The sequence below is a fragment of the Homalodisca vitripennis genome, chromosome 6, assembly GCF_021130785.1.
Source record: "Homalodisca vitripennis isolate AUS2020 chromosome 6, UT_GWSS_2.1, whole genome shotgun sequence".
In the NCBI taxonomy this organism is placed as follows: Eukaryota; Metazoa; Arthropoda; class Insecta; order Hemiptera; family Cicadellidae; genus Homalodisca; species Homalodisca vitripennis.
Window position 1 is genome coordinate 135348854 of NC_060212.1, and position 16541 is coordinate 135365394.

General features: G+C 32.2%; 1 protein-coding gene across 1 annotated transcript; it reads right to left on the minus strand.

Moving 5' to 3' along the window:
* Nucleotides 1–12423: 12423 nt before the first annotated feature.
* Nucleotides 12424–13086, minus strand: LOC124365568. The gene has a single exon (XM_046821560.1). The coding sequence runs from the start codon at nt 13084–13086 to the stop codon at nt 12424–12426; it is 663 nt and encodes a 220-aa protein (XP_046677516.1).
* Nucleotides 13087–16541: the final 3455 nt, after the last annotated feature.

The window sequence follows — 16541 nt, forward strand, 5'->3', positions numbered from 1 at the left end:
TAATTCGTGTATTATTATATTTTAACTCTAACAGAAGACAATCGGCTGTTGTCATATCGAATTTTAATTGTAAACAATCGATATCATCTCTAATGAAGCAAGCAACACCACCTGCTCGGTATGTGTCATTACAATTACCAAACGTTTTGTATCCTGGTATCTTATAAAAGGACAATTCATTGCTATTTTACCAGATTTCACTTAGAACTAAAATATTTGGCTTACTCCTAATTAAATTAAGTTCCATTAACAAATAATCAAAGTTTTTTTTCATACTTCTAATATTTAAGTGTAAAAAGGAAAATTGTGCGTTTTTTTTGGGGGGATGAATAAAATTGATCCAGGATTTTATAAACAAAATGTTGAGCTTTTTCTAAATTCATATAGAAATGAATTATTAAAATATTGATTGTTTACATAATATTAAAACGAAAATTTAAACAAGCAATTGCTGTACTAGCTTACACTTTTCAACTTACTTTACAGTTTATCTAGATCCTGTAGGTTGCTTATTTTGTAGCACTTATCCCCGTCATTTTTTCTTACGAAGAATCTTCCTTCGCGGAACCAGACGTATTTAAAGCCTGCATCTCTGCACTTTTCCTTCAACTGAGCTAGGAAGATCTTGTTGTCCGGCGACATATGTTCACCGATGAAGACTCGGTTCTTGGAGAATGATGGGTGCACCTCGCTTGCCATTAGAGTTCTTTTCTGTCTAAAGCATCCAAGCATCCCTCTGTATTTTAGTAAGGAATTGTACAACTATTGATGGACGACGCTCTTTTTTAAAAGTCGGTATGCGATGGACCGCCGACACTTGAGATTCATGTAACTCTATTCCAACTGCTGATCCAACATCCTTCAACAAGCTTAACACATTTTCCCCTTTAGTCTCCGGTATTCCGCTAATTTCTAAATTCGTCCGTCTTGAGTATTGTTCCATAGCTTTGACTTTATCTTCTAGTATGTATACCTTTTCATTAAGCTTTCAGTTCTCGGATTTAATAATTTCATTCTCCTTTTTTAATTCGGAGTATTCTTTCCTAATACTTGCAATTAACGTATTTGATTCATCGACTTTGTCAGACAAGAATTGTACAGCTTTCCTGAATTCCTCTATCTGCGACGTATAGTTCTTTATTTCAGTAAACACTTCCCTCTTGAACGAGTCAATTGTCGATATAAGAAACTCCTTAGTAATTGAAGTAGATGACGATTTACTGCTGCCGGTGGAGGAGGTCTCCTTCTTTTGTACACAAGTCTCACATTTCCATTCCTTGCCTCCGGTTCTCGTTTTCACTCCATCGTTTTTAACACACAGAGTGTGAAAATATTGCTCACATCCACCACTACACCTAACAGACGATTTATTTTCTCCGCATACTAAGCCACAAACACCACAATTTAACGACATATTATAAATTATTTGAATTACAGTATTGAACCGCACGATTACACAAGAAATCACACATATTATCCAAGTTGATCTGGAAAAACAAATTCAAGGTAATTTACTTTAAAATTTATAATTTTATTTCAAATTAGATGTCTCGCATGAAAGGGCTAACTTACGATACGAAAATATACATTTTACTTACGGACAAGCCGCGCGAGGTGTTCCTTCGGTAGCGAGGTTCGACAGCTACAAAGTTCCCGAGAGAAATAATTAATACACGTGCCAATTATGTTATCAATCTACCAAGAATTTAGTTCCAAGAACATCGGATGTAATTTATACTAACCAGTAAAAAGTAACTTGATTGCGAAAATATATACCATATGAAGTAAAACGAAAAAGCGGTACAAGGTTAGCATTACCAAGGAAGAGATTATCTATTGCCTTTGCCTATATTTTTATAGTACATAATTATTTACTTACCTGCTTGTCAATTTGTGACTGATGTCAACGCATGCATCCAGGACCAACTTTGCTGTTTTGAAAGCTTCTTCCATTAACTCATAGGCAGTATACGAACATTGCCGAACAAAAATTGACTATTTTTGAAGACTTTTACACGGTCAGTACCAATATTAAAGCTTTTTATGACTTTTGCTTTGGTAACTTACTGTTATTTTACGCTTTAAGTTTCAATTTTCTGGCAGAGGTTTAGTGAGCGCCATAGCTTACATTAATTGTATTAATAAATTCTATCTCATTTATAATTTACTTCACTTTACTTATAATTTAGCTATTTTAGTGTAAATGTATTTTATTAGATTTGTAGATTTCATTTATTATTGCTTATTGTATAGTATGATTTGCTCATAGTTTGAAAAGAAGTCTGTACACTTATAAAGTTGAATTCATTAAAGGGCTTATATAAATAACATCATATGCAATATGCTGCAGAGAAGTTTTAAGTTGACAAATTGTTTTATTGACTATGTAGCAATATTTATATTGTCAATAATAAATTCTTTTACAATGGAATTGCTTACTATCATAAAGCACTATTTGAAAAAGGCATGTCCCAATAAAACACAAACAAAATTTACAAATATTGCGTTTACTTTGCGGGGTTTTTAAGCTTTTTCGGTTTAATAGCTTACTTAGAATACGATATCCAATACTTAGGTAGTATCCTCAGTTTATCATTCTTTATTAAACAAATTTCAATATTAAAGGGGATAGTTACCTACTTTCAGCGCATCTGAGGTTCCGATTGTAACAATAGGGGATAAATTTTGAAACTGCGTTATAAAAAGGAAATCGTTGTAAATTTATAAATTACTGTGTTTTATAATGGTAATAATCTGTTAAATTACGATTATCTGGTAATAGTAAGAATAATGAATACTATGTATAATAAACTTTTTTATGAAAAAAACCCAATGAATATTGAGTATTGCTTGAATATTTTTTATTTATTCACTTAGTATAATACCTTCATTATGCCACAAAAATAAACATGTTTTCTTAAGAATTTAAATCTATCCTCGTCCTGAGGTGTCGAAAAACCTAAATACATAAACGTGCTAATAAGCTTAAAATTAAAAAAAGTGCCACACACCACACCATACACTAAAACGACATTATAAATTATGTTGTGTCCTAAAAATCATTGAAATCGATTGGGTTCTTTCTTGGTTTTAATTATTAATTAAGATTATGTTATGGAACATATTACGTTGTTAAATTTAATTTAGTTAAATTAAACACTTTAAATTTACGTAGTCACAATATAGCCAGGACTTACGTTACTGTCATCTCTACTATTGTCATTAACTGTATGTTAAATTATTGTTGCTGTATAGCACCGTGTCTGCTTCATTCGTCCTTGCACTTCTACTTAATATGCCTAGCCATCTTCAATAATAATTGCTGAAACATTAAAACATGTATAACTTTATGGAAATGAATAGATAACCTAGATATGCCTATTACCCTTTTCCGTTTAAAATGAGAAAAAAAGTTTTAGGCTGTTAATAACACGCATTTCAATTTTAATAATATAAAAAACACGCCACACAATATTTTAATATTGCGTGGAAATAAAAAGTACACGACTTAGGGGCTGAGCTGCCTTTTGCCGTTGGGACAGAGAGAATTTACAAAACAATGATTTATCAAAGAGAATACGAGATGAGGTCTTTTTGCTTATGTTAAAACCGTTTCCCACTGTTGTCACGGCTTTTATCTACATTGCACTTGTGTCTCTTGTGCATCAACAAAAATACTCATGTACAATACTTTGTAGTATTGGAACATTTGAAATAATAATTAATATTTTTACCGAATTTGTGGTAAAAATTATTATCATCCTAACATTTTTAAATACAAACAACTGAGTATAAATTTGTAACTCAAGTGACGCATTCATTTTATACGTTTTATTAATATTTCTATGAAAATTGCAATAAGAAACTTAAAAACTTCTCGTGGTAAGTTTTTTTTATGAAACTTAAAAAACTATTAAACAGTATCAACAAATTTCATTCCGGTTAACTAACCAACTGTGACTATGAATTCATATGTTTATTTAAATTCAGATGTTATAATAAAGTTTTACTTTATAAGTATATAAGTGTTTAGGAATAATAGCGTCATTTATGTATCTTATAGTGAGATTTAATTATTAAATATTGTTAAATAAAAACGTACTACCTTAAATGACCTGAAACAAATCAAGGGACTAAGTATATAATATTTTAATTTGAGAAATTAAAAGTTATAAAAATGTGATACATAAAAAATTTTGAAGTTCATAACAAAATTTTATAAACAGAAGTATTTTACCATTTATTACAAAATTACACATTATTAGACATTTTCCCTTTATTGGAGTTTCGCAACACAGCAATAATGAATTCGATACTTGAAAACAAGGATAAATAAATTAGGATAATATTCTTTTAACATTTTCTAAATAATCGAATTATCTTTAAAATGCAATAAATTGTTTTTAGTCTAATCAATAATTGTAGTTTTAAACTTTGGTGGTGACTTCACAAATTGTATTCTATCAGCTATGAGTAACTTTTATTTTTTTTATAACTTTTTACTTTTAGTTCATTCAAAATATCACAGTCATTTTATGTCGAATTATATTTACTTTTAAAATTGTATTATTTTTAGTACCTGATGGTGTATATCATCTCTAGTAATTAGGAATACAAATAAGATATTGAGGGACTACTATTTAACATATAGTGACTTAATTACTTATATATGTAGAAGAATATGCTAATTCCTAGTGGCGGAATCATTTACTCAAGGCAACGAACCTCGAACTATTCTGTATTGATTCTGGAAGTTATGTCAAATAAAGTAATAATGGGATTTTAGTTTAAAATTAAAACTAGGTAAAGTTTCCTATATTATTTCTGAGAATTATAGAAAACGCAACATTTCTCAATCGTATATTCCACAGCTTTTGTAAGATAAATTATGGCCGTTGAAAATAAAATGTATTTCAGCCATTTACTTCTTCTCGTTTCTGAAAATCGTGTTTCGAAGTTCTTCTACATGAAGTTATCTGAAACATTCTTATGGACTGTTTTTAGATATTTGTATTTATAAAATCCTCTGTTTAAAAGTCAGTTAGAAAACTAACTGGTTGAATTTTAATGGTTATAAGGTGTCTAGTAAATACTGTAGTTTTTATTCTAGTTCTTATCATTATAGATTTAAGTAAATTACAGATATTGCAGTGTTATATTCATTTATTGTACTTTCTACATGCCTAATTACAATGTTTAACCATTGATAGAGGCGTAGAAATAGGCAATGAGAGCAATAAAAATTAGAGGTAGTCCGAACCGGAAACCAGTAAACAAATCAATGAATCACAACACTTCAGCGAACAAAACACACAAATCAATGATTTGGGCATGCATCGTCACATTATGTTGAGTTTGGTTAATTTGTGGTTTTCAGTGACCAAATAAAAGCTTTCTTCTAATAACCAGTTTGAAAAACTCCTGTTGTTGTAAAATTTACTTTGGCTATTGTAGTTCTTAGGGTTTGTTGATTTGTTCTTGTATATTTACTTAATATTTAGAGAATTTACGTTTAAAGAAATTCCATAAAATTCTTATGGAAATTCACACTCCTGCTTAATGAAAAGATTTAAATTATCGAATAATTATTGTCATATTATTATACTAATAAAATCTAAAATAATGTGCGTAATTTGTATACAATATATAGTAAACTATTATACACGTTACATTACTTTATCTTATACTTCACACGTTAGTCAGACTAAATGTTAGTGCAATTTTAATAACATAAGATGATTATTATTTTTATAAAAAAGACGGATGAGATAATAATCCTTATTAAAAGTAAAATATTTTAAAGATACTTATTTAAAATAATGTAAACATAATTGTTCATTGGTGTAACAGTGAGTAATGATAGAAATGTATGTCGCATAACAACACAATTTGTCCATTCCAATCCATTAATCTTTAATGAATCATGAATGAGTTTAAGACTATGAAACTTAAACAAGTAATTATGACACGATAATTATAAGTATATTGGGCTAATAATGGAACTGCTAAAGCATTAGTTTGAAGGACTTAGAATTACGTCATACATTCTAAGAAGATACGACAAGTTAGTATAAATATAGTAACTAATAAGTTTTATAGTATTAGTTTTTATTTTTTACTTAAATAATGTTTATGGTCTGACCGCATAAAATACAAATTACAATCCATTGGTAAAACGTATCGAGTTGAAGGAAAGCTCTCAATATAAATGCTTGTTGTTTTACACGAAAAAAGACGTTAAAATATGTTACCAGCATTGCAGTCTTTGACAGTTCTATGTTTTGGTATCTCTGCTAAACCCCAAGTTGGTGGGCTCTGTAACATGTAGACCTCTAGTTTTTCACTGCCTCTAGAAGCTTATGCCATGTGGGTGTTCCCGCCATATGCCAAACAATGATTTCTGGCAACTCTCAACAAATAGCATGTTAGGTTACTCTCTCCGTCTATTAGGTTCTAGTTTTTTTTGTTTTTTCAGGTCTCAGTGTTTCCTCTCTATTTAGAAGGTTTTTGATAGCGTCAGGCCTCTAGCATGTCCCAGCCTCTGGTAGGCCCTTGCCTTGTGGTGACTTACATTGGTGTAAAATAAAGCAATATTAGTCCTGTCAGGACCTTCTGGATTTAAAGTATTTTCAAGATCGGTATCTTTAGGGGTAAGGGCAGCTACCTACCCAGAACCCAGTGTTATTAATGAACCGGTCGTTAACATCCATAAGTTGACCATGTGAATGTAACATGGTTCTCGTATTTGACAAAACTCTGCAACTATGAATGCGACATGTATGAGTGGGGTATCGTAATAAATATTGTTTTAATCAAAATTGAGCATTCGTTTTAAAGAAAAATTTATCCAAGCTTTTGGATGAAAATCACTCTAAAAGTACTTTGCCCTAGAATACAAAACCTTCGCTTAGGCACTGTTTCAAACAAAGATGAACTGAGCTAAAGTAATGGGACATTGATGATGATGAGCTGCTGAAACTTTGACTTTCTAATACTTTCTTATATGAATTTGAAAAAGTAAGAAATTTGTATTCCATATTTCATTTTTTCAAAATACACTTATTTTATTTTATTTCCTGCCTAAGTTTTGAAGGTTGAAATAAGGCATCTACATTTTCCATGCAATCATCAAGCACCATATAACTGAAAAATTTATGTACCAAAGATATTATAGTAGAGCACCCAGTTAAGTATAATTTATTGGGAGTCTGTATTGAATTTCATAAGTAAGAGTTATCTGATAGTTTTAAATTACTTTATAGTCATCAAGGATTCGACAATGAATTTCACAGTCTGATTATTTACCTGAACCCACACTAAAAACTTTACAAGCGTTAGTAACTTATTCCTTAACTTTCTCACCCAGACGTGATGTTTCCACTTAATGTCTAGTGACATGGACGCCTTGGGCTCATAATATTATCTGTTAGAGTCTCGATTTTCTAATTATTGTCATGCTTTCTACACATCACTCAAGTTACATCTATCGTACAAACTCATGTATATCCAACATACAAAGGTTTCATAATGGATATTTTGAAAGATTATCTTAGTTGCTTATTATGTTTAAGGGAGATACTTATCCGTATTTACTTTAAGTTTGTTTATTACAATTTTTTAAAGTTTATTTTCTCTATTTCAGTAGTCACCACAGAAGTGTTTTATAGTTATTACGGGACATAAAATAAAGTACTTTGTTGTTTAAATTGAAATTCTATAAATGTTCTCCATTTTCATAAATGTCAAAAGGATTTTTTAATTAATTTTCCACCACGTATGAAAAAAACTACTTTTTCTGTACAGATTTATTAATGTAATGGCAAGATTTGTTGGTAGGTTAATAATGTTCAAAGTATTGAATTAAATCAATGGCTCTATGAATTAAAATGGGTATTAGAAACCATCAATATGTTTCACAGGAATGTATAGAAGATACATTTTGGTGATAAAGTAATATTGCATCACGTACTTTAATTAAATAGAAATAAGTTTTAAACGCCATTTGTATGCATTTTAATTCAGTATGCATATGACTAATCCTATTTAACAAACTGAAATGATTTAAACGGGCTAGCTTACAATCACAAAGCCCAATTAACACCGTATTGTTTAGTAAGGATTAATTAATGGATCAATTAATTAATCGATCTATTGACCCTGTCAAGCAGATATAGCTCAGATATAGTGGTTACCACAGTATACAATTTATTTATTTATTTATTTATTCAATTACATTGTTTTACACAGTTTGGCCTCGCCAAGTTACATAAAAAACTTGTCGGCGAGGTCCAGCGATATTTCCTTACTTCTACTGCTCCACTTCTACTGGCAATAATGTCTTTAATAAGTTGTATCGCTTAAATCAATTTAATAAATTAAACTACTAATGACGATTTATTTGCGGTTTAGGGCAGGCATCATGTTTCTATTTATATTTGGCAATTGTATGAATATGGTTTGAACTTAATATAACAATAACAATAACAATAAAATAATATAACGATTACATAACGAAAAACAATATAAATTACAATAACATGGTTAGATATCTGAAAACGATTTTTCTAATAATAATAACAATATATTCTTCTAGGAGTTCAGTGGTGTGTAATACGTGCATACCTGTCTGAATTTGTTCCTCTTTGTCTGTATCCAGTTGTGTGCAGTAGTGTCGTGTGGTCGAAACAGTTTCTGCTAATCGTGGTTAGGTTATGTTTTGTTTTTGGGTTATGTTTATGTTATGTTTGCTCACTGAGTAAAGTGGGTTTAGTGGCTTTTTCGTAGTCGGTGAATAAAGTAGTGTGAATAAACAACAGTCTAGTACATTGAGAGTGAATCTGAGTAATGAAAATAGTTTTGAGTGTTGTGCAGTGTAGTGGAATGTCAGTGCAGGCTAGTGGGGATTGGGCCAGGCTAGGCCTATTTCTAAGACATCTACAAATGGCAAGTTTTGTCTTTATACTTGATATAGAGGTCTAGCTGTATTTAACCAAATGTAGGCTGCCGATTTAAACTTCTTTAGATTTGGTAAATTTTCTATTTCACTAGGCAGTTGATTAAATAGATTGGGTACTATATATTCTGGTAGCCTGCGCCCATAGTCTGTCCTTGGGGTGTGTATTTTGTACTTAGCCAAATGCCTAGTATTATAGCTTCTGTCCAGGGTTTCCTTAAATTGTTTGTTTTCATAATATATCTGTAAAATTTTAAATATATACAATCCTTTAGGTGTTAGTTGTCCCTTTAAACTATAGTGCTGGTCCAATTGATTGTCATTTATGTCCAATTCATATCCGTAGAGTGCCCTTAAACATCTTTTTTGTAAATTTAGTATTTGGTTTAAATGGCTATTCGCTGTTGTTCCCCAGGTAGTTATTCCATATGTGATTATTGATTGAAATAGTGCCTTATAAACTGCTATCTTTGCTGGTTCAGTAAGTTTTATTTTGCAGTTTATGCATTATGGCAATACAGGGGCCGAGTTTTCTCTGTAGTAAAGTTACATGAGGTTTCCATGTTAGCCTATTGTCAACAGTTATGCCCAGGTATCTCACAGTTTCAACCAATTTAATACTCTCACATTGACATTGTTTATGACCATGCAAACATTCACAATCATGGTATTTAATATTTACTACTCTATCAATTTTCATATTCTTTTGGCAAATATGCATTAAGCATGTCTTTTGGTTGTTTATTATCAAGCCATTGTCATGAGTCCATTTGTTTAACGTGTTAAAATTATTCTGTAGTATTTCTTCTGCAATTCTTATATCTTTATGCTGTGACAGGAGTAGTATGTCATCTGCAAAAGCAAAAATGTGACAATCCTCAATCTTTCTTAAAATCTCATCTAAATAAATTATAAAAAGAGCTGGACCGATTTGGCTTCCTTGCGGTACTCCGTACTTTATATTTCTCTCATCGCTTAGTGTGTTCAATACTTTTACCACAAATTTCCTGTCTTTTAAATAGCTCTTAAACCATTCTAAATAGGGACCCCTCACACCCATTTTGAATAGGGCTGCAACAATCTTATTATGCTCTACAGTATCAAAAGCTTTTGAAAAATCAATAAACAAAGCCAATCCATGCAGTTTAGTGTCCATAATTTTATTTCCTATATCTGCAAACCCTTTTAATGCCATTTCAGTGTTGTAATTCTTTCTAAATCCAAATTGTTTATGACTTAATATTTTATTCTCATCTAAGTATTTATTTAAGTTTTCTAATACATATTTTTCTAATATTTTCTCTACAGATGATAATATGGCTATCGGACGATAATTTTGAAAATCCTTTTTACTGTTATTTTTGTATACTGGTCTAACAATAGATGTTTTCAAGCAATCCGGAAATATTCCTTCTTTTAATGATTTATTTATTAATATAGTCAATGGTTTGGTGATACCATCCATTGCTTTTTGAATGTCTTTCATTCTTACTCCATCGATTCCTGGGGACTTGTCAGCATTAATGCCTTTTATTATTTTTACACTACTTTTCGGAGTAGCTATAGGTATGTAGAAATTCTGTAATACACTGTTATCCATATTGTCATTTATATCACATTCCTCTCTATTACCACAGCAGTGTTTTATTCTATCAATGCCTTCTAAAAAATAATTGGCAAAGCTATCCACAATTTCTTTGTTATTCATGGTTTTTCCCATAGCCACCTCAATTGTCTTATCAATATTATTTTTAGTTGTTCTTCCCAAAAGATAATTTATGTTTTCCCAAACCTTCCTGGAATTGTTTTTGTTGACTTCGAATAAATGCTGGTAATACCTATTTTTTCTATACTTTATTTTATTGTTCAATCTATTTCTTAAATTCTTGTACAAATTTCGGAATCTGATGTTAGAGGGGTCCCCTTTCCATAGTCTAAATATTCTGTCCCTTTCCTTTATTAAGTTTATTAGTTCCTGGTTCATCCATTCTTTCAGTGGAGTCCTTACGTGGTGTCCACCTTGCTTATCAATCCTCCCACCTGTCCTATTTATGGTAATAGTACTTCTATCATAGATGCTAATGAATTTATTTATTACTTTCTCGAATCCTGCATTTACACTAGTTGTATCTTCTATATCCCAAGTTTCTTTCTCTATGAGTTTCCTTAGCAGTGGTTCTTTTAGTATTTTAGTTTTTTCAACCTCAGTGTCTCTTTTTCTTCCTCCCAATAGCTCTATTCTGGCAACTATAGGGTAATGGTCAGAAATTTTGGTTTTAATTATACCAGTGAAAATGTTTTTAATAGACATATCCAGTTTATAATAAATGTGGTCTATGCATGATCTTACTACACTACCCAGGCGTATTTCCTCTCTCGTGTAGTCCCATATACCCCTTTCTAGGCCCCTTTCTGCTAATGCTGCCTCATAACTCAATACATTTATATCACTTTTGTTCTTCAGATTTATATTGGTATCCCCTATTAGTATCAAATTTTCGAGTGTGTGCAGTTTCGTGAGGGCATAAGTTAGCTCTTCGGTGGCCTGTGGGAGTGAAAAACCACTAGAGGAGGTGGGAGGTCTGTACACTGCATGAATAATAAATTTGTAAGGTTCTTTCGATCCCACTATACTCAATTCTCCAGTAATGTGTTCGTAAGTGCTTATGTTATCAACTGTGATTTGTGAAAACTGAAGCGTTAGGTCATTGACAAACATAACAATCCCCCCTCCCCCCTTGTTTTCTCTAAGTTTTGACACTTTAGTGTAGGATGGCAAACTAAATAAAGCTAACTCATGAGAGTCACATGACACTTCAGATAAAATAATCAGATCAAACTTAGGCCTACTATTTTTGGATAAAATTTGTAATTTTAGTGTGTCCCAGTGTTTATTCAGAGATCTGATGTTTAGATAAAGAAGGTCTATATCCATTCTACTTTCACCTAGGCTATTTGTCCATTCATCAAAACTGCCATAATTACAGTAATATAAACGACTATCGGTTAAATTTAATTCCTGCATGAATAATGAGTTAAGACTAAACTATTTAAAATGTAACAACAAAATCTAAACATTACTGGCAACAGGTAGAGAGGCAACAAGTAATAACAAGCTAAATAGACTATTAAAAAATTAACAAACCTCTTTGCCTCCAATAAAGGGAACAATAAACTAAAGAGGTGTAAAGAGCAATAACAACAATCAATAACAACACACAACAGAGATCTAGATACAATAAACAACAATAAATTAAACAAACTATGAAAAAATCAACAATTTCTAAAGGCCTACTATAGTATAAATATGGTAAGAAATGCTGTGGTGGTAATATATAGGCTAAATTCATGCTACAGCTTCCAACAAACAATATAAACAACCAAATATCCAGAATACTGGTGAAAAAGGGCTCCATTTCGAAGTTAAACAATTTAAGTTAGTTTTTTGTTTGAGTTTACTTTAGGCTAACCTAGTTTATCTTTTTTAGGTCGTCTCTAGACTTGATGACCAGAACATTTTGACTGGTTTCTCCCTTTTTCACCAATACTCTCCCGCCACTAAACCAAACAAAAGCGTAGCCATGTGTTCTGGCTCTTAGCTTAGCGTCTTTGAGTAACAGCCTATGATAACCCGAAAGACTCTCGTTGAAATAAACTCCGCTGATTTTTGCTTTTCTCCCACTGTGCAGCCACTTGTCTCTTATAGTCTTTGAATAGAATTGGACGATGATGGTGGGTGGGTTGCCGTCTTTACGAGGTTGTAGACGATGTGCCTGATGAACTTGGGAAGGCTGGTAGTCCACATGGATGTCTTTGGCCACCTTTTGTAGCACCTCTGCAAGATTTTCTTGTGCTGAGTTTCCTTCCACTTTCAGCCCATGTATTTCTAGGTTTAGCCTTCTACCGTATTGGTCCAGGTCGGCAATATCAGCTGAAAGTTCTGCCACCTTGGTGTTCAGCTTGTCAACTGCTTCTCTGGAAGCTTGACCATTTGACTTAAGGGTGTTAACTTCGGCTTTAAGCTCTTTATTTTCAGCTCGAAGTTCGACGACCTCATCCAGCAATGAGTCATACTTTTCAGCGAGAAACTTCATAGATGACTCAATACTGTCGAGTTTTCCCTTCATGTCCATGAGGGCCGTTACTTTGGCGAGGATAGACCTCTGAACACCTAGGCTACTAACCTCTAAATCGTCATCCGGGTTTGCTTGGGGAAGTGCGTCTTCATCTTAATTTTGGGATGTAGAACCTTTTTTATTCTTTCTACAAATAGTACATACCCAAGTAGACTGCTTAGCGCCCATGGATGTCCAAGTTTGCTTCTTCACACTGCATCTTTCAAAATGGAAGCCTCTGCTACAGGATGAGCACGATGCATAGTCTCCGGTTTTAGAAAGTTTATCGTTACAATTGCCACAGTTTTCTGATGCCATACTGAGAATGATATTTAAAAAACTCACAAAAATATAAATTGAGTGTAACAGCTATGTAATAACTTACAATTTAATGTTAAATGTGAGAGCGTAACGGAAGGCTGTCTGCCCAAAACAAACCGCCTTTATACAATAGGTCGTGGATTTCAATCAAAGAGTGACACAATTTTCTATTATGCTCATAAAAGAAAACTCACTATTGTCTAATCATTTAAATTTTGTGTGAAAACTGTTTTGGATAATTGGGACTGTTTTATTATAAAAACTATAAACCATAGTTTTTCCAATAAGAAGAGGTCTTCCTTTAATGAAGTGACACAATAAAATAGTATCTGAATTGTTTTTAAATACAGTAAATATATACGTATATATATATATATATATATATATATATATATATATATATATATATATATACTGTATTTATAAAATATACATGTATATATATGTTTGAGTATATTTGTAGCGGTTTGTTTATTTGTTCTCTGTATTTATTTCTCTTATTTGCAAGGAATTTGTATGTTTTCCCAATTAAGTTTTTCATATAAAACTATACCAAGGTATTTAAATTCCTTCACTTTATTAATTGTTTCACAATCACTCTTTATAAATGCTTGTAATTTTTCACCTTTAAAAATGACAAAAGTTAGGAATACCAAAGTTTAACATTATACGATATGTACTAATTTTGTTAAGATAAACTTGGTATAAAATTGTCGTTTTAATAGACTTATAATCCTCTCCTTCAACTTTAAGTAACAAGGATAATAAAATCATATGGCATTCTAACGTGAAACAACCCTTCCAACCATAGTGTAAGAAGGCCTGTGTTATGTGTTGGCAATCTAGTTAACATTCATGAAAACGATTGATTTGGTGAAAAAAATCCTAGTAATTTTAAAAGTTAAAATCATGTTAATAAAATTCATTTAAAAAACTTGCTAGTGCAACTTAATTAACAAGACTGTTTTATTTATTTACTAGCAGTGACCCGCGGTTTAGCTCGCAATTTCCTAGACACACGTGTGAGCACTTTTGGTTCGAGTGAATTATATTTTCGACGCCAATGTTAAGTTTGCCTTAATACTACGCAGTCAAATATGTAAAAATACGAATATTTATGGCCATTTTAATTTACTCCGGTCTTAGTATTTTGAATAGTTAATTTTGCCTTATATACGCGTATATACATACACAGGTTTGAAAAGCGTACTTCTGTTAAAAGAATTACTATGGGTTTTATAATAATCTTTAAATTTATAGTCAAAGATTGTAAACATTGTTTATTATATCTATTACTTAATATCTGCTAAAAATTTATAGTTAAAAGTATATTTTTACGATGACTTTTAATTTCTTTATCTGGATATTTTTTTAATCTGTGCTCAATAGCAAGTTAAGTTAGCAACTCTCAACAAATAGCATGTTAGGTTACTCTCTCCGTCTATTAGGTTCTAGTTTTTTTTGTTTTTTCAGGTCTCAGTGTTTCCTCTCTATTTAGAAGGTTTTTGATAGCGTCAGGCCTCTAGCATGTCCCAGCCTCTGGTAGGCCCTTGCCTTGTGGTGACTTACATTGGTGTAAAATAAAGCAATATTAGTCCTGTCAGGACCTTCTGGATTTAAAGTATTTTCAAGATCGGTACGTTCAGGGGTAAGGGTCGCTACCTATCCAGAACACTGTGTTATTAATGAACCGGTCGTTGACATCGTTGACCATGTGAAAATAACATGGTTCTCGTATTTGACAAAACTCTGCAACTATGAATGTGACATGTATGAGAGAGGTATAATACTAAATATTGTTTTAATCAAAATTGAGCATTCGTTTTCAAGACAAATTCATCCAAGCATTTGGATTAAATCACTCTTAAAGTGCTTTGCCCTAGAATAGAAAAATCTTCGCTTAGGCATTATTTGAAACAAAACTGAATGAGGTGAATTAATCAGAAATAAATTATGATGAGCCGCTGAAGATTGGGCTTTCTAATACTTTCTTATATGAATCTAAAAAGTTAAGAAATTTGTAGCCTATATTTCATGTTTTCAAAGTACACTTATTTTACTTCCTGCCTAAGGTTTGAAGGTTAAAATAAGACATCTACATTTTCCATGCAATCATCAAGCACCATATAACTGAAAATGTATGACCAACGATATTATAGTAGAGCACCCAGTTAAGTAAAATTTATTGGGAGTCTGTATTGAATTTCATAAGTAAGAGTTATCTCATAGTTTTAAACTACTTCATAGTCATCAAGGATTCGACAATGAATTTAGTGTGATTATTCACCTGAACCCACACTAAAAACTTTACAAGCGTTAGTAACTTATTCCTTAACTTTCTCACCCAGACGTGATATTTCCACTTAATGTCTAGTGACATGGACGCCTTGGGCTCATAATATTATCTGTTAGAGTCTCGATTTTCTAATTATTGTCATGCCTTCTACACATCACTCAAGTTACATCTATCGTTCAAACTCATGTATATCCAACATACAAAGGTTTCATAATGGATATTTGGAAAGATTATCTTAGTTGCTTATTATGTTTAAGGGAGATACGAGGGCTGTTTTTTAAGTAAGGGCCGTTCTCCCGTACACGGTAGTAGTTCGCGTTCTTGCCGTAACGAGCGTGCGCCCCGCCTCCCGGCATTCCTAGCGAACAACTTCATGTCAGTTGCAGCTCTGTAGCTAACCTGTATGCATTACTGTGGATCTTTAAAATGTTTAAGATTATCGAATCACCCGCCGCGTGTGAGATTCGGTCAGTGATACGATTTTTGACTGCAAGAAACATGTCGGCTGCTGAAATTCACCGTCAGCTTTGTGAGGTGTATGGTGCCAAGGCAATGAGTGAAGGTAAAGTGCGGAAATGGGTCCGAGAATTTAAAGATGGCCGCGAAAATGTCCACGATGAAGATCGCTGAGGCCGGCCATCTGTGATCACGGGAGATTTGGTTACTGCAGTTGACGCAAAAATTCATGAGGACCGACCGTTCACAATAACCACTCTCTCTATGGAATTTCCTCAAGTGTCCAGGTCAGTACTGTACAAAATTGTGTCAGAAAACCTAAACTTTAAAAAAATGTGCTCAAGATGGGTACCCAAACTCCTCACTGAGGATCACAAAAAAATAGATTAAGCAGTTCTTT

Bases quoted from the DNA above. Each gene is read 5' to 3' on its own strand.
- LOC124365568 (XM_046821560.1), bottom strand. From the start codon at position 13,086: ATGGACATGAAGGGAAAACTCGACAGTATTGAGTCATCTATGAAGTTT.